The following is a 27,458-nucleotide window of genomic DNA, read 5'->3' as shown; positions in this document are numbered from 1 at the left end:
CGGGCAAAGGCCTTTAATCTGGAACGCACTTTGCAATTATGAGCATGGAGAGGTGTTTTTTTTCCCTCCTTTTTATGTTGATGTGGTTTTAACTATTTGCTTCTCTCAGCATAGCTTCCCCAATCTTATTATTTATTTATTTATTTATTTATTTATTTATTTATTTATTAAATAATTGATTTAGCCATTCACCATAAAAAATATACACATAAATTCTCAAAATATTTTTAGGGTTTTAGTTTTTAGCCTACAGAGATACATTTCTTAAAAATGGCTCTGAATAAGAGTCAGAGGCATCTGCCAAGGTACTGGATCAGAATGTCATGCCTTATTGAAAGCTAGTTTTATAAGCTATTGCTTATTAGAGATGGACTCCTCTATGCCGAAGTAGCAGTAGAGTCCAAACCTAGACATAAAGTCATGTAACCATGCCATACCTATAGTCATCCTTCCATGAGGATTATTGAAAAACCGTATCTATATTCAAAAGCATGTTTAATGAGATAAACATGGGCTCTTAATCTTCAGAAAAAGAAAACATTGTATTAAAAAAAAACCTGAAAACATACTTTGATCTGATGAATGATGTAGCAAAAAATAATGGTGACATCTAAAGACAGAACAATTTGTTTGTTTTGTCTCTGATTCCATGAAGACCCTCAAAGTTTATCAGAACTAACAAAATTGCTAGAACTAGAGGTTTTTTTTTATCCATAAACATTACATGATATACAAACCTTTAATAATTCAAACTTTTCTGTAAACATTACACGTATCTTGAAACCATATTACAAGAAAAAAATAACATTTGGGTGTGAATATATTTCATGAGAAATACGGTCAGCATTTTTTAAGTTGAAAATTACACTGTGTATTTGTACTTAGTAGAAGCATGAATAGTCTCTTTCATTTAGAGTTGGACAAGAAATAAGAAATGCTCAATTATTAAAACTGTACAAGAAAACCTGCAGATGGTTTAAATTATTTTCTGTGTTTAACTCTACTGCACTCAAGAAAATTACTTAAAACCCAAACCACATAGCATAACTATAAAATTAGATTCTTATTGTTTCTAAAACCCCAAGTCTTCCTTCCCTAAATGCTGTTGTTTATTTACAACACACATGAAATGAAACATAAGCTATTTCAGTAAAGAAAAGTTTTCTAAAATCCTGAGACAAACAATAAAACATTGTCAAGAAAAAACTAGACCAAAAACATGTATTCAGTAGTTTCTATTCCCAAGCATATATTTTAAACTCAATTTAAAATGTGCACTTAGTTAAACAGTAAGCTAAAGAACTAAACATTCTTTTTTGTAATGCTGGACACAACCTGTGAAAATTTTCTGCATTTAGATTCAACAATGCTCTTATCTGCAGCTCATCTCCAGAGAGACAATTACCATTTCCTTTGCCTTGATCTTGTTTGTTTAACTTGACACAGTGAAGAAAGGGCTGACATTGACCAAAATCCCCAGCATTAATTTATTTCATGTTCAGCATTCATCATTGCCATGGTGCAAGCAATATCTGGCATTCATTTGAAATACCTGCCCAAGAAGCACTACAGAAAAAGCCTGGCTGCTTGGAAACCAATACATTCTTCATATGATCAGAGTCCTATGGGCAGGTACAAATAATGTACGGGTTTGTTGAATTTCTCTCTTTTAAGGAATGATGCAGAGCATCCAGTTTGAAGTTAAAGTAACAGAATGTATTTCCTTCATAGTTAGGATTAAACAATTGAGCCTTGGGTAAGTGAAAATTTTGAAAATAGATGTGCTTGAATTATATTTGTCTTGACCCCAGAATGCATTATTTCCTTTTCGTTTTTCAGATTCTTTTTAATGTAAGAATATAATAATTACACTTCAGGTTCTCAAATGAATATGATTCTCAAACAAATACAACTATGATTTTTTAAAACTTTATCCATCAAAAAAAAAAATTGCTTTCTGCATCAGAAATATTGTTACCTCTTTTGAAGCAGGTAAAGAATTGTCTATCATTGGTATTCCATGACTAACTTCTTTAAAAAGTATATTTCTTATTCAGCCCTTTAAGCCACAATTAACTTGGATTTAATCTAAATTGTCCAACACAACAGAATGTGTCTTATAAAAAGAAAAAAAAAAGAACATGCACCATATAGCGCCTCATCCTGGAGGGTGGACATACTAGTCTTTGCTGGCTTTAAGTTAACTCTTTTTAAGAATGAAGTGACAACTGTGTGGACTTAAAAATCTATTCTTGCACACCCATTGACAACCAAGAGATAAAAAGCAAATACGCTTGTTTCCTTTCACAACAACTCACCTGCAAAAATTCATTGAGTTCAACTTGTCCATTTTTGTTCAAATCCACTTCATTCAGAATTTCATGCAGTGTATTTTCATCCATTTGGATATTGATATTCTAAATAAAAGAAAATCACAAAATCATGAGTTTTAGTTAATAATTATGCAAATCCCTTCCTTAATGTTACCAACCTTTCAAAAATTAAGAGAAACATTACTTATAGAAAGCACTAGATTAAAAAAATTGTCTCATATAATCTTTACAATCTTTTGCTATCAAAGATAGTGAACCAAAAAAATATTACCTCTAATACACGCTGAACATCGACAATGGTAATAAAGCCCTTTTGGTCTGCATCAAACTTATGAAATCTCTTCTTATACCTGAAACACAACATTGAATATTGGAAAAATTCACTTACGTAGGTGAAGGGAAAAAAAAGATATATAGAAACTTATTAAAAGTACCTGTCAATATCTGAAGGCAGTAGGCTAATTTCAGAGCGATCTGTTAACTGTTCTGATCGAGATTTGTAGCCCATTTCATAATACAGAAACTTCTTGGCTGTTTCAAGTTCTTCCTAAAACATAGACACATAAAGTTCAAAGATTTATGGAAAAAGGTATTATTTTTCTTTTGGTTTTCTAAAAAGGAGCTGATGCTCATTTATCTGACTGGCACAATCTTTTATTTCTCCAACTTTTATTGAGGTATAATTTATATTCAATAAAATTCACCTATTTCAGGTATGTTGTTTGATGTATACTCAACCATGATCAACATTTAGAACATTTCTATCCTCTAAAAAGCTTCCTTCTGCCCATTTGCAGTTCATTTCTTCCCCTGACCGCTAGTCCCAGGCAACAACTGATCAGCTTCTTGTCAACACAGTTTTGCCTTTTCTAGAATTTCATATAAAATAGTTCATATAGTAGGTAGCCTTTTGTGTTTGACTGCTTTCATGTAGCATAATGATTCTGAAATTCATCCATGTTGTTGCGTAAATGGTTTATTTCTTTTTAATGCTGAGTATTCTTCCACAGTATTGACTAGCAAAATTTCCAGGACCCAATTCTTGTTGTTCGATGACAGCAATTAAAAGTGAAGAAGACAGCTAGGACTTGAACAACTACTATCAAGACAGACATGAGATTAGCTATTCTGAAATTCTGTCACTAGGGTACTGATAGTTGGGTGGAAGTTACAGTCATGTGAATAAACAAGCTATCCTGACTAGTTACTCTTCGTGTTTCCAATGTCCCCAGCCTCAGTTGATACTATTGCTGAGAACACTGTCTTTCTTAGTTTACATCATGTCAGTCTCCCATCTAAAAACTTCCAAAATGACTCTATTGTACTGTGTATTGTTCACAAATATATTTTTTCCTCCCTTTTACATACGAATAGTACATGTACACACCTCCCCCCCCACCCCGTAAGTTTACTTCTCGGCCCCACTGATGTTAGCTTGGACATGTGATTAACTTTGGCGAATGGGACATGAATGGACATGATAAAAAATTATCTCAACTAATACATACGTAAAATATATAATATACAATATATACTATAAAATATATTATGCCACTTTTGAATAAAAGCTTGAAAGCAACTGCACAACTTGGCTTTGCCTCTCTTACTCCTATGCCATGAGAAGGGTATGACTCAGAGAGATCTGAAGCCACGCTGGAACACAGAGAAGAACCACAATAGCTAACACACAGCCTTCATGTAATATGATTGAAAAATAAGTGCTTACCATAGTAAACCAATGAGATTTTGAAATTGTGTGTTATATAGCATAACCTAGAGAAAGTTTACTAATACAAGTAGGAAATTTCCCAGTCTTCTCATCAAAGGATCTTATGTAAGTGATCGGTGACTTTCCTCCTTTTTCTTGGGAAGACATACTTTTTCCTGAGATTATTCCCTTCCTACTTTCTTTTCTCTTAGAAGAAATATATATAATTTATATAGATACATATATTTTAATATAAATAAAATAAATATATATAATAGGAAAAATATATATAATTAGGAATGCCAAAAAATTATTTCAGCTAATGTATACGTAAAATATATAATATACAACATGTATTATATAAATATATTATATATGTATACATACACATGATATATACAACTTCTCTGAAAAACTTCTCTGTGAAGTCATCAAGGGCATTCTTCACTGGCAGACTATTCTTCATACAAGAAGAATCCACCAGTTATAAATGAAATTATTTTTCCATTACACCAATTTTACCCAGCCATTTTCTACAAAACGAATTCAAGATTCAATTCCCTGGAAAAGGCATCTCTGATGCTTCCCTCCAAGAACAAGCTCTTCTTTGATTCATGTCCCTTCATTCCCTAGGTATTTATGCATACTCCATCAAGCAAGGTATCACGGAATTTCAAAGCTGGAGGGGATTTTTCCCTAGAAGTCACTCAATGTATCTTCTAAACCCTAAATTTCCTTTACATTCCAAAACTGGAAGCATGAGGTCTCCATCTAAAGAATACGGCAATACAAAAAAATGTATACACATGACTTGTATTCATCTTTTGTTATTGGTATATATTGAGTATTACAATTTTAATAGTTTTTTTCCTTGCTTAAAATGTGTATACATTTTTTGGGCACCCTCTGTATATACAATGGAATATTACTCAGCCATAAAAAAGAATGAAATCTCACCATTTGCAACAATATGGATGGACCTAGAGGGTATTATGCTAAGTGCAATGAGTCAGACAGAGAAAGACAAATACCATATAATCTCACTTATACGTGGAATCTAAAAAAGAAAATAAACGAACAAAACAGAAACAAAGTCATAGATACAGAAAACAAACTCATGGTTGCCAGATGGGAAGAGGGTTAGGGGGCTGGCTGAAAAAGGTGAAGGGATAAGTAGAAATTGGCAGCTACAATATAGTCGCAGGGATGTAAAGTACAGCATAGGGAATATAGTCAATAATATTGTAATAACTATATATGGTGTCAGGTGGGAGCAAGACTGAGCCAAGGATCACTTTGTAAGTTATAGAAATGTCTAACCACTATGCTATACACCTGAAACTAATATAATATTGAATATCAACTGTAATTGAAAAAAATATTAAGTTCAGTTGGGCTGATGATACTGTGTTAATTATTTAGGCATCTAAAGGAAAGTTATTTTATATTTATCTTTCTGTAGCAAAGGAATTCTTTATAAAAATGCAATGGCCCAGCAGGAATCACTGCCTAGAAGAAATAAAATCTAAAATATGGAAAAAAAAAAAAAAAAGAACAGGGCAATAGCTCACCACCACTGAAAGTAGCCCATAAAGGGATGGCTCCAATTACAGAAAGGTTTAATGTTGAGATTAAACCCATCTCTTCGCAGTTCTTCCAGTTTGTTTGGGATTAGCATGTACCTAGAAAGGAGTAACTATCAGCTTCATCAGTCTGGAGATATGATTTCTAGTAATGCAGCTTGTGAGTGCAATTGCATAGGGGGCAGCCATGATCTACTGTTAACTGCTATGATTCAGTTAACACAAAAACATATTTTGTTTTCACATGTGCTGCTCTTAAGCTTCATCAAATTTATCATGAATGGATGGAGTTTTTTCCTACCTAATGCAAGGTTTGCCATTTATCTCTATTAAATTATACCTAATGAAATTTCACTCATTGCTTCAATTTGTCATCATTCACTCTCCTTCCAGTTTCATGTTATTGGTATCCCAAAGATGCATGCCATCAACATTATAATCTAAGCACTTGAAGCAAGGTAGACTAGGTCAAACCAAGGACAGAGTCCTCATGACCTGATACCAAAGACCTCTTCTGAGGCAAACAGTGATTATTTGCCTGATTACAAACCCACCAATTTAAAAAAGATATCACATGGGTCTTCATAAAATGCTTTAAGGAATTCAAATATATTATGTCTATAACATTTCCCTGACCTAACAATCTTCTTGTTCTTTATGAAAAGAAAATGAAATGTCTGAAATGATTTTCCCTGAATAATTCCTTACTAGCATCCAGTGATCACTATACTCCTTGCTAAACATTGATACGATAAACTGAAAATGTCATAATCCAGAAAATTGTCCAAGATCAATGCTAAGACCACTGCTTTATAGGTTAAAAACTACATTTTCCTCTCTTCTGTCTTTTTGGAATTTGGTACTACATTTGCCCACCTTCTGTCTTCTATGGTTCTGTTCCTATTTGCTACAATATTTTAAAGCTCAAAGGTCGTTAAATAAATTCCATCTGCAAATTCTCTGAACACCCTCAGGTATAATTTTTCTAGGTTGGCATACAAACTCATTTAGAGCAAACTCATATTTGAATATCTATTTCCTCTTACCAATATTTATTTTGCTCTTTTCACACTGAAAATCATTCTCCTTGACCAAAAAGAAAAACATGGGTATTAAACTATGAGTTGAAAAGTTCTCCCTTTTCTCCAGCATTCAGGAGGAACACGGTGCCAGTCACCTTAAGTAATAACCTAGGTTAGGCCTTACTTGCATTCTTTTCCATTTTTAAAAGTTATTTTTTGTGTCCTTAGCATTTTGTCCAACATTCAGCTAATTCCTGACACTATTCATATATACCCATATTATTCCTGGATACCTTTTCATTGTTTAGCACTTGTAGTCCCTCTGTTTTAAATTTGCTGTGTAGCAGCTTGCTTTTGTTCAGACACTCTGTTTCTTCTTCCTCACTGGAATCAGTTTTGAAAGAATTTCTTTTTGTGAGACTCTCTCAATCTGCTTAAGTGGGCTTCTCTGTAAAGTCTCTCAATGAAATTCAGTATGTTTTGTCTGAAGGCTATGTAAAATGTACCTTACCAAATACTATGGCAGAATTTCCCAAAATATGTCTCAGGCAATACTCATCTTTCTCTCCCCTAGCCCTCCCAAAAAGGTCTGCCTCTGAATAACTCCCCTTTTGGAAACTGACAATGCATTTAAGCATTTTAAAGGTGCCAAGTTATCTGCATTAAAAAAAAAAAAAAAAAGAAATGGTTTCTTTTGTTTAACTCAGAATTTTCTAAACTCTTTTGACCATGTAGTCATCTTTTGACTTACATTAATTTATACCCTGTGGAACACAATTTGGCAGTGTCCCATTCTCTAAATATCCCCAGCATCTCCTGTCAATCCCCAAGTCCCCTAGACACCTTCATCCCTAATTGGTTGTTCCAGGTTGGCTGGATTTGGTCTTGAGTGACAGTTCTCTAGATCTTTCTCTAAATTTTGAAAAACATACATACATTTCTGAGGTATATATGTGTTGTAAACACTCAATTAGATTTCAAGCTCCTAGAAACTATGAGCTATTTTTTATTCCTCTAAAATATTTAGTAAAATACTCAGTATACAAGTCACTCATTAAGTATTGACTGGTAAAAACGACTACAATTCATCTATGGAGAGTTATTTATCACCTTGTTCCTCTTTCACTTTTGCAGGTTAAATAATCCCAATGCTTTTAACCTTTTCTCAGAAGTCCAGCTTTCTAACCTTTAATTCTTCTTTTTTTCCCTCTCCTTTGTTCTTGCAACTGTGCACCGTCCTGATTAACACCCCTATGTCTCAGATACTGAGTAATAACTTTAGGTCTTTTATTTCTGTTTCTTTGTTGAGGGGGGTGGGAGAATATTTCTGAGTACATAAATCTGCTCATAAAATCTGAACTGAAGTGAAATCTTGTTTCCTAGGAAGGGTCAAATACAACCAGTTTAAAAAATTTTCTTCCTCCTTCCTACCACCTACAGCCTGAATTCCTGGCACAAAATATCTTCCTGCATATTCAAATCATTCCAATCATAATTTTTACAGGAACACATTATCCTCAATCCTATATGGCAAAAATGATTGGCAGTAGCACAGGAGTAAGTTTCATTCTGTGTTGCCTCTGTATATAGCTTTTGTTGATCAAACCAAAACTCAAAACCGAAAGAGCTATAAACCAGTCCCGCCAATGCAGAGACAACAGGGCAAGGTGGAGAAAGCACATGCTCTCGGATCAGAAAACCTGGTTTCAATCCTAGTTGCACAATTTACTAGTTGTATGAACTGGGACTGGGACTTACTCCCTGAGCCAATTTCCTCAACTATGAAATGGGGGTAAAGGTTATGCCTGACAAAGATGTATCAAGGTTAAGAAGCTCTTTTCAACCAGTGAATTTCACCAGCAGTACACTATGTACGTTGCATTAAAATTACTATAGAATTTTTTAAAAGTAGGGCCATGGTTTCACCCCTGAACACTCTGACTTGGATAGTCTAAATCAGTCCTTGAAATCTGACCTTTCCTGTGCATTTCCCAGGTGACTCTGCTATGTCACCATCTCTGGGAATCTACACCAGAATGAGAGTACTTTAAAGACAGGGCTTGTGCCTAATCCTTCCTTACACGTGTGACATAGATGCTCACTAATGTTCATTCACTCATTCAGTAGATATTTATTTAGGGCCTCCTACATGTGCTGAGCACGGCGAGTACAGAAACAAAACAGCTCACGTCTTCTCCTCCGGGGAGCTTACTTCCTGGAGGAGAGGCAGACAACAAATAAACAACTAAATGCATGATATGTCAAATGGGAATAGACGCTAAAGAGGAAAAAAAAAAAGGTAGGGAAAGGGGTAGAAAATGCCATTCAGATGGGGGAAAGGGGATCTTTTATTCAGCGGCATTAAGGCAGGCCTCTCTGGAGAAGAGACTAGTAGGAAATGAGGCAGTAGGTCCTGAGGATGTCTAGGGAAGAACATTCCAGGCAGCGAGATTAGCAGGACTTGAATAAGGAAAAGCAACTTGACCTATGGATTGGAGGGGAGTGAATGAATGGGGAAAAAGACCAGAGGGAGCAGAAAGGTGGTAGCCAGATCATGAAGGACTTGTAAACCACTGTAATGACTTTGGCTTTACTCTGAGTATACGACAGGGTGTTTTAGCAAAGAAATTTTTAATTATCAGTCCTCATCTGACTAAACCTATCAGCAGCATTTGACACAGATTACTTTCCTCTTCTCGAAATACTTTCTTCCTTTCCTTCTGGGTCACAGCTCTCTCTTGAGTCTCCTCACACCTTCTCCAACCTCACTATTATTTTCCCTTTCTCCTGAATTCTTCTTTTTCTCTCCAACTTCCGAACTCTGGAGTACTCAGGGCTCAGTCTTTGGACCACTTGCTGTCATCTAACTACATGAACTTCCTATAAGATCTCATCCAGTCTGATGACTTAAATACCAACTCAAACGCCTATCTCCAGTTCAGACCTCCCCTGTGAACTGCAGACTGACATATCCAATGATCTGGCTTATGCTTTAATAGAATCACTGAAGTTGTTAAAGCAGGGACCCTGGTTTATGTGGATTATTGTAACAGAAGAGATGCTGGTAGCCTGAATCAGAGTGATAGCAGCAGAATGTGTTAAGAAACAGTTGAATTCAAGCCATTATTTGAAGGTAAATATGATAAGGTTTGCTGACGGATTTAGATCAGGTATGATACAAAGATTTAGGCCTCAGCAACGAAAAGGTGGAATAGCTATTTATAACATGGTGAGGTCAGTAGTAGTAGCAGTAATAGTTTGGGGAAGGTAGAAGAAGATCCAAGAGAGATGGTTTTATGGACTGAACTCCATAAAATTTTGTCCTCCAAAATTCATATGCTGAAGACTTAACCCTCAATATGATGATATTCAGAGATGGGGACTTGGGGAGATAATTAGGTTTAGATGAGTCTTGCGTGTGGGGTGCCCCTCTCTCTCTCCTCCATGTGAAAAACACAACAAGAAGGCAGCTATCTGAAAGCCAGGAAGTATTCTCACAAGAATCCAACCATGCTGGCACCCTAATCTCAGATTTCCAACCTCCAGAACTGAAAGAATGAAATGCCTGTTGTTGACTCCACCCAGTCTGTGGTACTGTTAGAGCAGCCTGATTAGACTAAGACAGGCGGTGCTCCAGAAAGCAGCTCAAGACAGAGGGAGTAATCACGTGTGTCAATGCCGCTAATGAGGGGAGCAGGAGGAGGCCCGAGGGAGGACCAGGATACTGAGCAATGTGGAGGTTACTGGTGAGCGCGACCAGAGCTACGGCAACAAAGTGGAAGCAAAAGAGCCTAAATGCAATGGGTTCAAGAAAGACTGGGGAGAAGAACTGAACCAATGGGAACAGAAAGTATTTTCTGAATAAATACATGAAAATGACTTTGCGTATCATAAGATTTTGGTTTAATTTAACAACGTGAAGATTTTCTGTTTATTACAACAAGCCCAGGGCGGTATGTGTGGGCATCTGAGCATCACTGGCTTTCTTTTTTTAATTTGGATATAAATATACAATTTCAAATGACACAAATCAATACGCATTTGGTGGTCAGGCAGTAAAACCACTATTTCCTACCAAAGGCAAATTTGCAGGAGTGTGAATTTCACTGCAGAATGCATTCTAAGAGTGTATTCAATGAAAACCAGAAAAGATTCTACCCACAATCATTATTATCTTACTTTTTCAGGAATTATGACCACTAATTTGACAGCATTTTTCTATAAGAGATTTTCCAGAAACAACAAACAAATTTTGGTACAAGAATATCTTTCCAGTTTCCTAGGACCTAGCATTATCAAACACACACATACAGAGAGAGAGAGAGAGACAGAGAGAGAGAATTTGGCAAGAAATCTAAAGTCACCACAGAAACTATGCTAGCCTCTACTAACAGATCAATATATTACATGTTTAAAATGGGGACTGTGGTTTTAAAGACTTCTGTATAATACCTGTTTTTTATGATCATCCCAATTCAGTTCTTTGCCCATCAGTTCAACAATCCTGGGTAGGGCTTCCTCTGCTGCCTGGACATTTAGAAAGGCCAGGCGAGTGCGACGGGAAATCATATCCACTGCAGTGCAGGCATACTCCTTAATCCCGTATTTTACCTGAGTTTGAATTAAAGTAAAGTGATTAGTTTAGGACTTTTTTTAAAAAGAGAGGAAGCAGTTTCACCTTAAAAAAAAAAATGTGTTTAGGAAAAGTGATATTTTTTTTTATAAACTCTGGTTCTGTAGCAGCATGAGACACAGTAACATCATACAAGTTCCCCATCTGCCTGCCAAAGGAGGTTGGGAATTTGGGACAAACTGGACAAAAGTTAATGCCTTCTTTCTAAATAGAATCTGGCACAAACATGCAAATCGCATCACTTCTTAGTTACCATCCACAGTAATCACGCACCTCTTTGCTTATACATAATATGGATGTTAATTTACACACCTGAGTAGGCAAAGGACAATTATTAAAATGTTATGGTCTGATCTCTTTAGGCTGTCCAAAGATTTCTGTCTCAGAGTAATCAGATGACAGAAGCCCTACCTTCAATCAATAAGCAAATGCTTACTGGATGCCCAGGTATTAAGGTGCAGTGAATTTTAAATAAATATAAAGCCTAGTCTCTGGCTTCAAAACATGTGAATCCTTGATAAGAAACAAAGCTTAATCTTTGAGAAGTTAAGTGTCAAATCAAGATATGTCATCAGGCAGCACATGAGTGACACAGGAGCTGTATCACAAGTTCACAAAAGGGCAAACAACTGTAAATTAACAAGACTTGGGATAGCTCCGTGGAGGAAAAAGAAATACGTATTTTCTTTGTTATTGTTACCATTATCAATATCACTTTAGAGTTAAAATAAAACTTTGTAAATGAAAGGATCTGTACTGAACAGACATTTTACTCCAGGTTTTAGCTGACCTATGTGCATTAAAACTTAATTATATGGTAATTTTTAAAGAAGATGAAAAAAATAGATGAATGGTGTCCCATGTAGACAGGAAATTCCCACACGGCCATTAACATACCTCTGCTTCAATGTATGGAAATTCTGACACAAGACGCACACCAACAATGGGCCACCTTTTTCCAGTCACACTTGCCATTTTGGCCACCTCAAAAGCCTTGTCACCATAGGTTGCGGCAAGATGCTGAGCCACCTAGGGAAGTAAAATTGCATTAGGCAGGTACTTTGACCATCAATAGCTTCTAGGTACAAAGCAAAAAATGTACATGTTCCTCTTGTCAGCTTTTTACAGCCTGTGACTAATAGTCCTAGGAGAGTATTAGATTTTGATTCTGTGGGAGGAAACCACTTGGGCTCCGAATGCTTAGGCCAGCACTAACTGTGCTCCACATGTATCACTGTACCAGTGACTGATGAAGCTTCAGTTTCATTCTGCTCCCAATATCACTTCTGAAGAACAGCCTTCCTGATGTTCTCAACAGAATGAATTTGGGATGGCCTGTCTACTGGGAACAAACCAAACAAACCCCAGATTTTCAAACAGAAACTAAAATGCATGTTGTCTTTTAGTCCACTAAAAGAAATAAGACCTTTTTTCCTTTTCTCCATTAGTTCACTTGCCCAATACACAGACAGAAACGAAGCCAGCAAAAGGCAATTCTACATCAAGGAGGTCACTTGGTTGCTGATTTTGTTACTGGCGACAGTAAGATTAGGTGGAGTAAGATGACATGGCAATGCACACCCACCTCACTTTCAAGTCCGTAATCCTGGACAAGCCTAATGTAGAGTGTGGGGCTCCAATCTTTGCCCCCTTGAAGGAAAAGCCCAACTGTTTTACTTGGTCCTGCTTTCAAATTATGAGCCTTGATTGCAGCATTTATGGTGTCTTCTGCCATAGATCGATAGGTTGTCCACTTTCCACCTACAAGGAAGTTGATAAATAATTCACTAGGTTGCCACCCCTTATTTTTCTTATAATTACCCATTTATCAACTTATGAATAACAAAATCTACTCATTGTTTATAATAAATATGGCAAAAAGATATGTAAGCATTTACTCAGGATCATTAAAAAAAGAAAAATCCTTACTGATTAAAGTTAAAGGAGATTCCAGTGTGACCACTGAACTAAAGTTCCTATCTAAAGTATTATACACCCAAATAACCAGGCAATACCCCGTACCTGCTATAGTGATGAGGCCGCTCTCACTGATATCCACAACATGATTTCGGGAGATGGACTGAGTATCTGCAGACTTGGGGTCTGTAACAAGCGGACGAATGCCGCTCCAGGCTGCCAGGACGTCCCCTCTTCTCACTGGGAAGGGTTAATGCCAAGGGTTAAGAGGATTGCTCAGTGACATGTCAACAAAACTATGATAGTTAATAGGCAGGAAAGAGTTCAGTAAATGGAACACATAAATATGCACTCTAAAAGAAAGTCCTTAAATGTAAGAGCTATATGAGTGGATGAGTACAAGAAAAACTCAAAGAACTATTCTGTTACAAAGACAGTCTCCATGAAAAAATAAACCTTGAAAATCACTGACACTAGTACCGAAGAGGAAACAAATGTTAGCAACCCTGAGCTGGGACTATCTGAAATAGTTAAAAAGATCAACAACAATATAGGCAGGAACAAAAATAAAAGCAAACTAATAGACTTATGACTTATTATATTTCCTTCTAGAATATATCTTGCTATCTCTTCTCAGGGAAGACAAAGATCCTCACTTGAGCATTTATACCAGGCCTAGCCTTGTCAAAGCACTCAGTATACAGGTTGCATCTCATTTAATCTCACAAAGACCCATAGCATTGGTTATTATTATTCTCACTGCACAAATGAGAAAAAAAGATTGGAAAAGTTTAAGCAACTCGCCCAAAGCCAACATCTTATAAATGATAAAGCAGCACATTCTTGCCCATTAAATTGTACTATCTCTCAACTGTTGACAATTTCCACACTCTGTTATTTTTTCTTTTCTGATCCCATTGTCTTTATAACTGCCACCAAAACAGGTATACTGTCTCCTTCAAGTATAGGTATACTTGTGTTATAGAGTATAGAAATTCTTTGAAAATTCAAGATACCATGACATTTTCTTTACTATCTCTGCCAAAATAAAACTACCGCTTAATACTAAAAGTTGATTAAGTTTACAATATAATTGGACAGCAGTTGCACAACGCTCATTACTGACCTAAAAATGGCTAAGGAGAGCAGCCCCGTTGTGGTTCTGGTGTACCATCAGGGGCAAGGGCAAGACCTGAGGGCAGAGCTTTCAGAATCTACTCCTCTTTATCCAGATCAGCTTCAGAGAAGGCCTAGCTCTTTTCCCCTCCACTCTCCACATCAAGGAGCTGACCATGTGCATGGATCCAACAGATGTCTAATGATGCAGACTCTGGGGTGGTGACTGCTTACCTGGTCCTTTTGCACCTACTTCGGTAAACCAGTTAATCCATCTCTGGGTAATAGAGAAGTGCAATTTCGCTTCAACCATGACTTTGGTCATTTTCCCTCTTACTCCCAGCCATTACCCATATTGATGAAAAACTGACTGTCTACAGTCTTGAAAATATCAAGAAAATGGGAAAACTGGATATACACATGTAAGAAAATGAAGCTGGACCCTTACCTTACACTATATACAAAAATTAACTCAGAACGGATCAAGGGACTATCCATTAGATCTAAAACTATAAAACATTTAGAAGAAAATATAGGGGAAAACTTCATGACATTGGATTTGGCAATGATTTCTTGTGTATGTCATAAAAGGCACAGACAACAAAAAAAATAAATAAAATGGACTTTATCAAAATTTAAAACCTTTGTAAATCAAAGGATATCATCAACAGAATGAAAAGACAACATATGCAATGGGAGAAAATATTTTCAAATCATATATCTGACAAGGGGTTAATATCCAGTATATATATAAGAACTCTAAAACTCAATAACTAAAAAAGACAACTCAATTGAAAAATGAGCAAAGGATTTGAATAGACATTTCTACAAAGAAGATATACGAATGGCCAATAAGCACATAAAAAGATGCTCAACACCACTAATCATTAGGAAAATGCAAATGCAAACCACAATGAGATACAACTTCATACCCTTTAGGATCACTATTATAAAAAATTTTAAAAAACAAACCAACAGGAAATAACAAGTGTTGGTGAGGAGGTGGAGAAATTGGGATGTCCTAGTGCATTCCGAATGGGGAGGTCAAATGATGCACCCACTATGGATAAATACATGGCAGTTCCTCAAAAAATATGAACAGAATTACCAGATGATCTAGCAATTACACTTCTGGGTTCATACCCAAAAGAAATGAAAACAAGGAAAAGCTGTACACCACCCCGATGTTCAGAGCAGCATCACTCATAACAATCAAAATGAGGAAACGACCCAAGTGTCCACCAACAGATAAATGGATAAACAAAAATGTGTCATATACATGCAATTGGGTATTATTCAGCCTTAAAAAGTAAGGAAATTCTGCCACATGTTACAGCATGGATGAATCTTGAAGACATTATGCTATGTGAAATAAACCTGTCACAAAAGGACAAATATTGTGTGATTCCATTTATATGATATACTTAGAGTAGTTAAATTCATAGAGACAGAAAGTACAACAGTGGTCGCCGGGCAGTGGGCGGAGGATAGGGAGATAGTACTTAATGGAGTTGGGGAAGATGAAAAAACTGTGGAAATAGAGGGTGGAAATGGTTGCATGAAAAATGTGAATATATTTAATGCCACAGAATTGCACACTTAAAATGGTAAAAATGATAAATTTGATTTATATATATTTAACCACAGTTGTTAAAAAAAAAAAATACGAAAGGAAAATTTGACATAATTCAAGTTTCAGAAGATTAAGGAAATATTTTTACATATAACACAGAAGTACCAGGGCCTCTACAAGCCCATATCAAACCCATGCCTTAGTTCAAATTAAACCATCTCATTCAGGAGGCACAGTTTTGTGAACAGAGTGCAGTCTGGATTTCAGATCCCACTTACCCTGTGGTCAAATACCTCTTTGTACAGTAAGCCTTCTATATATTTATAGTCCCTGAAAACTATTTAGAGATATATCTAGTAGAGTTGGTACGGAGAATGACAAAGACTTCCCGAAATGATTGGAATAGTGTATACACACACACACACACACACACACACACACACATACACACACACACACACCAGCTAACCAAACGCAAGAATAAGACCCTAAAAACAAATAAGTTATACTGGATGATAGATAATTCCTCCATATTGATCTCAAAGGACAAAAAGATATATGGTAAAGATAAATTCAATTAAGGTAAATCTGGCATATTTTAATCTATCTCCTTGCGGGCCACCCACACATGACTGCAATTTGAAAGGAGAGGTACCCGTACACTTCTACGAAGTGTTTACTCAAACCCATACCCAAACACTGTATCTGAAAGGAAGAAGAAACATAATACACTGGTGAGAAAAGCCTCGGTTTTCTAGTCTTCTTAACTGCAGACCAGAAGGGAATCTCCATACTGGGATCCCGACCTGCTCATTTGCATTCTCAAACAGTTTTAATCCTGATGGATTCCACGGAATGGAGGTTAATTCTTGCTTTACAGGATTCCACAAAAGTCCTGTAAAACCTTGACACAAATCATGCAATGTTTTAATCTTTTAAAAAAATAAATAAATAAAACCAAACTAGGAAATTACCACTATTTTCCATTAGAGTTCAAATCACCCTCCAAGTCAAAAATAAAGCTCAGCCAACCACTGAGAACGTCACTGCGGTCACCACAAAGTCTGCAGTGTGTCTGAAATTCCTTAGGTAGCCACACTGACCAGGAATTTCGTTTCAACTCTTAAAGCCCTCTGACTGATTTTAAAATTATTTGATGAAAAAAATAAGACTTTCTGGACTAGATGTGAAGCATATGCAAATAACCTTTGAGGCAAATGCTTTACCTTTTCTGGTATGATAGGAAGAAAAATACATCTATGAAAGTGCGCTGTCAGAAACAAAAAGACCAAACTAAAACATTCAAGTTTTTCTTTCATAGGGGGACATTAAATAAAACATTAGGTATACTAATAACATTTTTAATCCTTACTCTTCATATTGACAATCAAAAAAAGAAAACACTACCAGGAAGAGTTCATAATGTGTTGGGAACTTTCATTTACTTCTCTTGATATCTTAGCATTCAGCTTTAAGCCTAAAAACTATATCAGATAAATATTGAGATTAAATTTATTTTAAAAGATACATTTAAGTACAATCAAATTTTCAATCATATTTAAAATATACAGGGGCACCCAGATGGCTCAGTTAGATAGAGTGAAAGCTCTGAACAGGGTTGCCAGTTCAATTCCCACAAGGGCCAGTGAGCTGCGCCCTCCACAACTAGATTGAAGACAAGGAGCTGCCGCTGAGCTTCTGGAGGGGCAGCCAGATGGCTCAGTTGGTTTGAGTGTGAGCTGTCAACATTAGGGTTGCCAGTTCCCGCATGGGATGGTGGGCTGCGCCCCCTGCAACTATATTGAAAACGGTAACTGGACTTGGAGCTGAGCTGCGCCCTCCACAACTAGATTGAATGACAATGACTTGGAGCTGATGGGCCCTGGAGAAACACTATTCCTCAATATTCCCCAATAAAATTTAAAAATAAAATAAAATATACATCAGGCTTTATGGCCTCCAGGATTTTTATATTAGTAGACCAGAGGGTGGTTGGATCAGGTTATCTCTCTGTCAATTTTCTCTCAACCTTGAGACTTAATGATTTTTATGATTATTCGAAGGCTATTTGCTGCTGAAAAATAAAGTACTTGTATCTCTTCACCACCCAAATTAAGCAACGACCAGTCAGTCAGGGCCCTACGTGTAATCTGTATCTGTGGGGTAGAGCATACAGCTAAACACATGAAACATCAATTCTAACCTCTTGTATAAAAGACAGCAATTAGCTGAGCTAACAGGTTTCTCTCCTTATCACCTACTCACTCACAGTGAAAACCTTGTACACTGTTAAATGAACCCTAATTAAAGTTCTCTGAAGGAAAAAATTCAAACCCAGTAGGCAGATAGCATAGAGAAACTTTACTATTGCCTGGAACTGCTGCAGCCATATTGCACCCTGAGGGAAAGTAGGATTAAGCCAACTTACAGCGTGATAGAGTAAAGAGAAATAAGGGCCATGAGCCTTAGACATTGCTGAGTCACTAAATCACCTCTGGAGGCTTCCTATATCTGGAGTTCTTCTTTTACAAGATACTACATTTCTTTATTTTATATAACAACAACAAAAATACAAATTCAATGACTTTATTCAGTATTTCCTTCTCCAAGGGTATATATACATCCTTCCAGATTCTGTGGCGCAACACTCTTCCATAGACTTCTTTGCAGTGATGGAAATGGTCTATAGCTACTGTCCAATTCACTAGCGACTTCATAGCACGCAGCTATTAAGCACCTGAAATGTGGTTCATGCGGAATTGAATTTCAAATTTTATTTAACTTTAACTAACTTAAATTTAAATAGCCACATGTTTACTGCCACCACGGCCACCTCACCCACATCTCTAATGGAGCATGTTTTCAGTGAAATCTGACTATACCTCCTTTGCCATGAGAATACAGTCTGCTGTAATGGCACACTTTCCCCCAAATACTTTACTGTCATAACATGTTCCATATTTCTCATTTCAAAGTACCCTCCTTTCCTACTTATCTCATCAGTTTAAAGAAATGAAAATATTTTTCCTCAATTTAGTACTCCTAACCTTAAGTTCTTACCCAGATATTGGTTCTACCATTCAGGTTGTAGCCAAGAGAAGGTAGTAAACATCACATACTTTAATTCTCCATAGTATAATATGTGAAGAAAATAACTCAACTCAAGACTTTTACGCTTCAGAGCTCAAAGACTCATCTTCATTTTTCTGGTTCTCACGCTGCCAAGATAGCTAAACAAGACTTCATCACTGTTTCATCATCCTCGCCACATTGAAATGTCTTCAGCAATGTCAATTATAATATTTCTTAAGACTCCACATACTGTATCAATGAATGGTATGTACAGAGATCATGTATGGTGATCAATACATATTAAGTGGGGGTCATGTATAGTGATCAATAAATATTAAGTGGCACATTAAAGCATTCTTTGAACTTTTTATATCAAACAAAAAGTGCTGACATTACCAAATCAAAAGGAAGAATATTTGGGCCTCTGGGTCAATATGCTAGGCTTTATGTAAGATTTCTAATGACTGCGTACATATTTAAACAATTGGATATTTCCTTTCAAAATAAATGAAAGCTTTAAACAAAACAAGATGACAGAAAACAACACTACTATTCAAGTTGAGAAAAATCCTCATCGAACACCACTTTTTAGAATGGCTCACCCAGATGGCACCTAGTTGATCTTTTACGTGCCAATTGCCCAGATGTTAAAAAACCCACGAGTACCTACAGAGTGTATAAAAAGTCCTTGGTGATATTTTCCAAAGGATAGTGAGAAAATAAAATTATTCTTCTACCATCATGTTTAAGAAGTATTTTTATTACAACCCTGATTAAAAAAAAACTCATTCAGGCTTTAGTATATGTAATATATAAAGAGTAAAATATAAATAGTAAAGTTGAATAGACATTTTTCACAGCTGGTTGAAAAGACTAAGTGCTAGGTAATTGTTTCACATTATAATTAATATTTTTACTCTTAAAAACTTGGCAAGACAAGTGTTTGTTTTAAAAATTAATAGAAAATGAAGCCCACAGGAGGTGACAATTAAGAGCTAAATGTGTGGTTTTGTTTCACATCAGTTATTGAGCCATACGTTTTGGGGTGTTCTTTCTCATGTTTGCCACTTTGGAAAAAATCAATAAAAAGCACGTGAAAATATCTAAATGAACACAGGGGAAATAGTGTCAGAAATCAATACTTCTCTACCAGCATGTTTAACCTGCTGAAATGAAGTGTTAATCACAGAAATAAGATACCATATTACATTTATAAACTAATGAAACTAGAAAAAGCAAAGCGCGTGACACTGTAATTAAACAGCTGGAAGACATCCAAGCCTGTGTAAGTTGATAACCCTGGTACAATCTCTGGCAGTGAAAAGGCAGGTCTGCAGTGAGTTGATATGGCCAGCTCAGTTGTTAATTGAATAGCAGGCAATCTATAAACACTACTAATTGCATATGTGAAAACCCGTGTACAACTAGAGAAGCTGCCTAGAGAAGCACTCCAGAAAAACTCCATGGATAAAGCACTCGGCAAATCTTCTGTCTCTCTCAATCCCTGTAAGTCATAGCTTAGTTTCGCCACTGCGTCCGTGTGATTAACCTCTACACAGCAGACTTAATGATACATTTTTCAAAGGATCATTTTTCTTCCTAACCCAATACGCACCACACAACTATCAATTACCCATTTCAGAAAAGAACAAACAAGTAATCTAGAAAATTCAGCCTGTGAATGGAAAGCTTTCTAAATCGGAAAAGAAGACATGGTCTTATTCCCAACAGGCAAAATGCTTTTCAGAATTGTTCCAACGCATTTTGCAGCAGTGTGGCAGCTGCTGTGAACAGCATGGAGTGTAAAGATTTGACACTTTTTTTCTTTCCTAAGGATATAGCCATTTGGGAAGGCTCAGAAACGGTTGTCAGAATTTTGCTATTCATCCATTTAATAAATCCTTTTAAAAATGATTATTTCAACCCCAGTGAACGCAAACATGTTAAAACTATTGCTCTAGGATCTAAATCAAACTTTGTACTTTTTAAATCTGTCAAGAGGACTGTTGGTCCCCAGGGTTTAGTTAGGAAACATGAAACCTCCTCTAGTTTAACATACAAATTCAAATAAGGCCAGCTGAGAGCAAAGGTCATTATCATTCTGAAGGTGTCCAGCAGCTTCCATAAATGAAGCCAGAGACCTAATGCACTCCCCAGTGAATACAGCATCACATCATGGAACCCAGAAGCACCAATCCGAGTCCTGTAAAGTATTCAGAAGCACAAGCATTGGAGCCAGACTGACTTGTACTCTCGTCATGGCTCCAATGCTAACGAGCTACTGGCAAGAAACTTAAAGCTGCTGAGACTCAGTTTCTTCATTGGTAAAGCGAGAATTACAAAATATACCTCATAAGGTTGTTACGAGAAATCAAAGAGGTAATATAGGCAATATGCTTAACTGGGTGTCTAGCATAAAAAGTGCTCAATAATGGTAGACTTAAAAAAAAATAAAGCATGCGTTACCCATTATAGACGAATGGAAAGATTACAATACGTGCAGCAACAGCATGTAGTCCAATAACTAAATGGTGCCTGAAGCTGAGTTTTCTCTCACATTTCATCAGTATAGAAGAGAATATCAGGTCTCACCAAAATTCCTTGTAAAAAAATACGAATTTGAATGTCTTCACTTTAAGATATAAACATCTTTCAACTGACACTGTACCAAGACTGAAGGTAATTCCTCAGATATAAGGCTTTCAGTCAATTAGAAATAAAAATGAATAGCAACTATAAATAATCACTGTTAATTGTTTAAAGGGATAAGTGTGTCAGTAGGAAAGGTGTGACAGATGGGGTGCACAAGGAAATAAATAAAGCATATGAAAGAGCTGTCATCTCTGCTTTTACCCTAGATATTTGCTACTTGGAGAATTCAAGAGTCCCCAGACCACCATGAGAAAGTCCTGATTTATATAGTGTTTAGATATTCATTTCAACCACTTTTACCAAATACCATAATTGACAAAAACTATTTGTTCATTTCACCAATTCTCTACCAAATTTCTGTTAACTGAAATGAGCTTTATGGACCAACCAGGTCCCACCAGGTATTGCATGTCTTGCACCTATTTATAGGCAGAATAAAAGAGAGGGGTATAGGATCCGTTCTCTGTTACAGCAGCAAAGCTCATTTCACTGGTGGAAATCCCTACCTAAGATATGGACATGGCGGCCTTTTGGAACTAAATCTGTTTCCCCACATATCCAGCCTCTCAGCACGTATAAGCAGTTAGATTTCTCATCGTTATTGCATTTGAACTTTAAGAATTTGGAAACTGTCAACATAGAGCTCTCTGCTCTTGAATTAATTTTATATTTCTTGCTCCAACAAACTTTCTGCTTATAGGGTCCAGATATAAACTCACTTTTAACAAATATTACACCCAGGTAAATGTAAAATGAAGCAGAATTCATTACCGATAATCAATACATTAAAATACAATCATACCCAGATGAAGCTCTCCCTAGATTGCAAAGGGGAACAAAAGTATCAAGCTGAAATTACAATGCACTCTGAGTATTTAAATCATGGATATGAAACAAGGCATGGTTATTTCCCAAATAACTGTGTGCGAGTGTGTGTGCATATGTGGGAGCATAAGTGGTACACACATAGATTTCATTTACATATATTCAATATATTTATACTATTATTGTAGATATCCAAAGAGGCTCTACCCCAAGTAAAATTACATCCCTTACTTTAAATTAGAAAAACTAAAATTATAAAATATGAATCAACCAATTAAACTACTAGGAGAGTGAACTGAACTGTTTTTAAAGCACTTTGTTTTGTTTGTAAATATGTGATCACACAATGAAAAATATCCTTTGAGGAAAAACTATCCATAGATGCTAGTGAGTCACATCAAGATGAAAATTATGTGTTTGCATGTCCTCCACTGAAGCCAACAGTATAGAACATTCCTGGCATAAATAGGTAAAGACTAGTGTTCAAAAGTCGTAAACTTTCTACCTTAACATAGAAAGATTTCCAAACTGCTATCAGCGTCAAAAACCCTCAAAGCACCTATTACTCATTCATTGTAACTCAAAACAATCATGAGTGGTATACCAGATAGATAACAAGCTTTGTAGCTGAATAAGGAATACTTACCCTCAAAAAGACTATTACTTATAATATAATGTGATATACTAGACCAACCTTGTGGGGGACAGAGCCCCAGAAAGCAGTTTCCAGGCTCTCGGCCTCACATAGAAAAGTGTTGGCTCAGGTAGTAAATGGCCATCAACTGTGACTGGATGGCCATCAGCTGTGGCTAGTTGGCCGTCAGCTGTAACCAGTGAGCCATTGGCCACTAATATAACTGCTGTGGCTACGCTAGCAGGAAAAATGGGGGCTAGCAAGAAGATGGCGGCTGGGCTGGCAAGCGTGGATTGCAGTTAGGATGGTGGGTTGCGGACAGTGTGGATCCAGCCTCCAGTGAGAGTATAGTGCCGCCAGCGAGAATATACTAGTATGACTCCCCTATCTATGGCTCCGTGGGTGTTCCTTTTTGGCCTCACCATATCCTGCGTTCTTGCATGGGGAGCGGGAGCAGAGACCCGCAGGGTCTCCTGCACGACAAACCTTCTTAGGGGACTACAAAGGATAGGTGGTTTCTGAAGTATAAATAGTATTTTGCCAAGATGAAAAGTTGGGGGAAAGAGCATTCCAGAGCAAGGCTTCATCTAAACAAGGCAGGAGGTTTAAAAGTGCATGACTTGATTTGGAAATGATAAGTAATACACTATAAACTAGACCATAGAATGCATAGAGGTAGAGTAGTTGAATATAAACCTGCAAAGACAAGTTGTGAAAAGCCCTAAGTCCCATGCAAGATAGTTAGAACTTTCCCAAAATTCAGTTGTGAGACATCCAAAGGATATTTTAGGGCAAGGAAGTGATGATGATCAGAATGTTTTAGAAAGAGAGTTGTAATGAAAAAATCAGGCTGGGTGGGGTCAGAGACCTGACATATGGAAGCCAGTTAGGGGTCCAGTGCAATTGTTCAAGTGAGAAATAACCAGGACAATAAAGTGAGAGGGGATTTACATGATCCTTCAGAGTCAGCACAGATAGAAACTGGACTAGATGTGGAAAGAAGGATCACCAAAGATAAGCATACCATTTCTAGATGGATGATGAGGCTATTAACTGAGAGACAGAAAATACAGAACAATAATGTAAGGAAACTTCTGAAATTAGCCTGGGTTAAAAAAAAAATTTCACTATATAAGTTCAATGGAGAAAATGTTATGACATCCAAGTTTAATGAAAGTATAGCCAGGTTAGCATTGGAAAGAAGTAAATGTGACCTTTTCAATTAAAGCAAGCATACGTTTATCCTTCTTAGCAAAATCCACTGTCAACATTCTACTTGCCACATAGTACCAGTTCACTAAGCTTCTTAGAATATATCACTCTATGCTCTCATTTCCAAATTATTTTCTATGGATATCCTCTATCTGTAAATCAGATCTTCCCAACCTCTAGAAATTAAATAGTGATGCAAACATTTCATACTCTTCTCAAAAAGCATGCATGTTTGGAGCTCATGTATGGCACGCCAATCTTGCCATTAGAAAGTATCAGAAAAGGACTGTATAAGTTTCATGTGGATATAGAAAATAGAAGGAAAAAAAGCAACTTCTTCCCATTGTGCTATAATTTGGTCCTCATCAATCGTCTAGAAGTGGTCAGCACATAAGAATTAGAGCAAGCGAGGGGTGAAGATGAGTTAGACTGGAGACGTGGCAGTTACCTAGAGAGAGTAGGAATGGCTAGGGAGATATAAAAGAGAGAAGACAAACTTAAAGGAATGCATATGTTACCTTCAACATCACAACTCAGGTAGTTACGCACTTCATTCAAAATGAAATTGATGTCTTCTTCCGAAGGAACAGGATGGTGTGTAACATCAGTTGGAGTGTCGGTGGTGCCAGCTATAGTCATCTTTTGCCAGGGTAAGAAGAAAATAACTCTCCCATCACTGGTCGCTGGGTCAAGAAGCCCCATGCTCTCTGGGCTAAGGTAAAAAGAAAACTTTTTAAAACATTTTTGAAATTAGCAGACATTTAATCTTAATCTACAGTCTCCTTTATTCACCAGCTCTCATACAAACAAGAAAACCATGAGCTATTTCTTTTACTGCTGCTATCCTAATCTAGAAATTCCTAAAATAAAATAAAAATTTTGGGTAACAAAAAGGAATGCAGCAACTCTGATAATAAGAATATTCCACAGCAGAACCAGCCCTTCCCATCTCAACAATACAAGGTTAATTAAGAGTGAAATTCAACTGACAATTGTTTGGGTTTTTATATTCCTTGGACCATTCACATCAGATAATGTCAGCAAGATACATGTCTATAATTTCTTTTATGATGGTCAATTAAGGATAAGTCTTCAACCTTTTTACAAGTCTATGAAAAGTATTTTCCTGGGACATTTGACATTTGGCACATCTTTCAGTAGAAGGTCTCAGAAGCACATGAGAAAAGTAAAGGGTCTAACTTTCTAGAAACTAAAATGTAATCAAAAAGTTCTTTACTCCTTTGTGCCTAGATGAACTTGTACCACTTCACCAAATATGAGATTTTTTACTTTATTTCAATTTTACAGAAATCTCAAGAAGTACATCCATGAGAAAAGGGCTCAGTTTTCTACTACTACCTAAATAACAATGTACTAGATAAGGTCAAAAGGAGAGGAATGTCTTAGCAATGAAACTCTTTAAATAGACAGAAGATACTGGTATAGTATATTATTAAATCAAGGTTCAAGGATGTCTCTTCTGACAGATTATATAAAATTTTCTAAAATATTAATCACGAATTTTCACTAACATGTACTTAATATTCTAAAACAAAATTGTAAAATACACTTGAAAGAATAGGCAACCGCTAAAAAAGAAAAACATTAACAAAACTTGTCCAATTGTGTTATTAAATCACTAGAAATTGTTGTTTTAATGTATTCATTAACCATTCAAAGAAATTTGGAGATGCTGCTAGAGAAGTGGGAGGAATCTGATAAAGTGTCCTATGCAAATAGCACACTACAAATCTTCAGATGGCTGTTTAAATTTGACTGAATTCTTAAAGCAAGCAGGAGCTGAAATTTATCATAAGGTAGTTTCAGCTTCTATTAATGCAACTCCTGCAATAGGAAAGACAATTCTATTTGGTTTAAATAAATTTCAAGAACTCCCTCTTATACCCACAAACTTAAAAGGGCATACAGTCAACTTTTTGCTTATCATTCCCTTAAAAACAATCTTTTTTAACCCACATTGACTCAAATGTGTAAAGATGAGAGATTTACAACTGTCTAAAAGCAAATCAAAACTAATTTTCTTTTTTATGAAAAGGAAATCTACACTCAGCTTAGCTAATGCATCTTCTTTAAAAGGAGTACTAGTCTTTGCAAAACCCATCAGCCCCAGGAAATGCCAGCCATGTCTACACAGCTTACTTGAAAGACACAGGAGAGAGTGAACCACAATTCCTCTACTTAGCACATACAAAAAGCACCACAGAAATATGCCAATTGTTTAAACCTTTAGCTAAGATTTCATCTTTGCTCAATGGTTACTTAAAGGAAATAATTTTACTTTCATTTTTATACACTGAAAACTGTGAGTACAGGGTATTTTCAGTTTCTGTATGACTACATATTAGGTTGGTGCAAAAGTAAGCGAGGTTTAAGAGGTTAAAAATAATTGCAAAAACCGCAATTATTTTTGTACCAACCTAATATTTTTCTTTCATCTCTCATAAGATTCTCTAAAAAAATCTTTAAAACGAAAGTAGCTAATTATGTGTTTTGTAAGCACCTTAATTTGATCCTGGGTTAATACACTCTTAGATTAAATCAGTCACTTTGGGATTAGAAATTAACTATTCAGAGTTCAAGCTTTCAATTTGATAAATAGCACTATATTAAAACAAAAAAGATAAATTCCATTTTCTAACCTGTAAGAAATTATATGTTGGTATATTTTATATATGATCATTTTATGGACCAGATATCGTATGATATGCCTAAATAACTCAATAAATTTGATCAACTTTAGCATAAAATTATAATATTCAGCAGTCTAGGCATGAAATGTTGTTAGAAAACCACAACTACTGGATCCTTTAAAACCTTTCAATGCAATAAAAGCAGTTTAAAGGGTGAAGGTGATGGTTACCAACACACGTAACTGGAACCTGTAGAGAATCAACTGCTTAAGTGAAGACATATGTGTCAAACATAAAATTAACAAGCACAGAGGGAAGACAAAGCTATTAATGTATGGTATAAAAATTTAAGAATCCACTTGGAAATACCTTTCATCAGTTCTAAATTACCTAATTCACACTCTCCCTTAGGGAAAAGTTTGTTTTCTTACGAGGGATTAATTCTGCAAGGTGACACTAAAGTTTGAAAATGGATATCAACTATGGTGAGGGTATATACAATACGGAGAGACACAGGTCATTTTCAA

General features: G+C 36.2%; 1 protein-coding gene across 4 annotated transcripts in view; it reads right to left on the bottom strand.

Moving 5' to 3' along the window:
- GPD2 (glycerol-3-phosphate dehydrogenase 2) overlaps positions 1 to 27,458 on the bottom strand; it is a 134,667-nt gene that overhangs the window by 3,920 nt on the left and 103,289 nt on the right. For all 4 annotated transcript variants that reach the window (XM_019727175.3, XM_019727174.3, XM_074336576.2 and 1 more), the window contains exons 9-16: positions 24,799 to 24,992; positions 13,302 to 13,436; positions 12,865 to 13,040; positions 12,177 to 12,308; positions 11,099 to 11,257; positions 2,768 to 2,880; positions 2,605 to 2,683; positions 2,319 to 2,417 (exon numbers count right to left, since the gene is read on the bottom strand). In XM_019727175.3, the coding sequence (XP_019582734.2) occupies positions 2,319 to 2,417; positions 2,605 to 2,683; positions 2,768 to 2,880; positions 11,099 to 11,257; positions 12,177 to 12,308; positions 12,865 to 13,040; positions 13,302 to 13,436; positions 24,799 to 24,992 (1,087 nt within the window). The remainder of the gene's footprint in view (positions 1 to 2,318; positions 2,418 to 2,604; positions 2,684 to 2,767; positions 2,881 to 11,098; positions 11,258 to 12,176; positions 12,309 to 12,864; positions 13,041 to 13,301; positions 13,437 to 24,798; positions 24,993 to 27,458) is intronic.

The sequence above is a fragment of the Rhinolophus sinicus genome, chromosome 17 (genome assembly GCF_057876585.1).
Source record: "Rhinolophus sinicus isolate RSI-liver-muscle chromosome 17, RSI-T2T, whole genome shotgun sequence".
Lineage (NCBI taxonomy): Eukaryota > Metazoa > Chordata > Mammalia > Chiroptera > Rhinolophidae > Rhinolophus > Rhinolophus sinicus.
The sequence above is the reverse complement of the archived record's forward strand: the minus strand, read 5'-3'. Positions and strand labels throughout refer to the sequence as shown.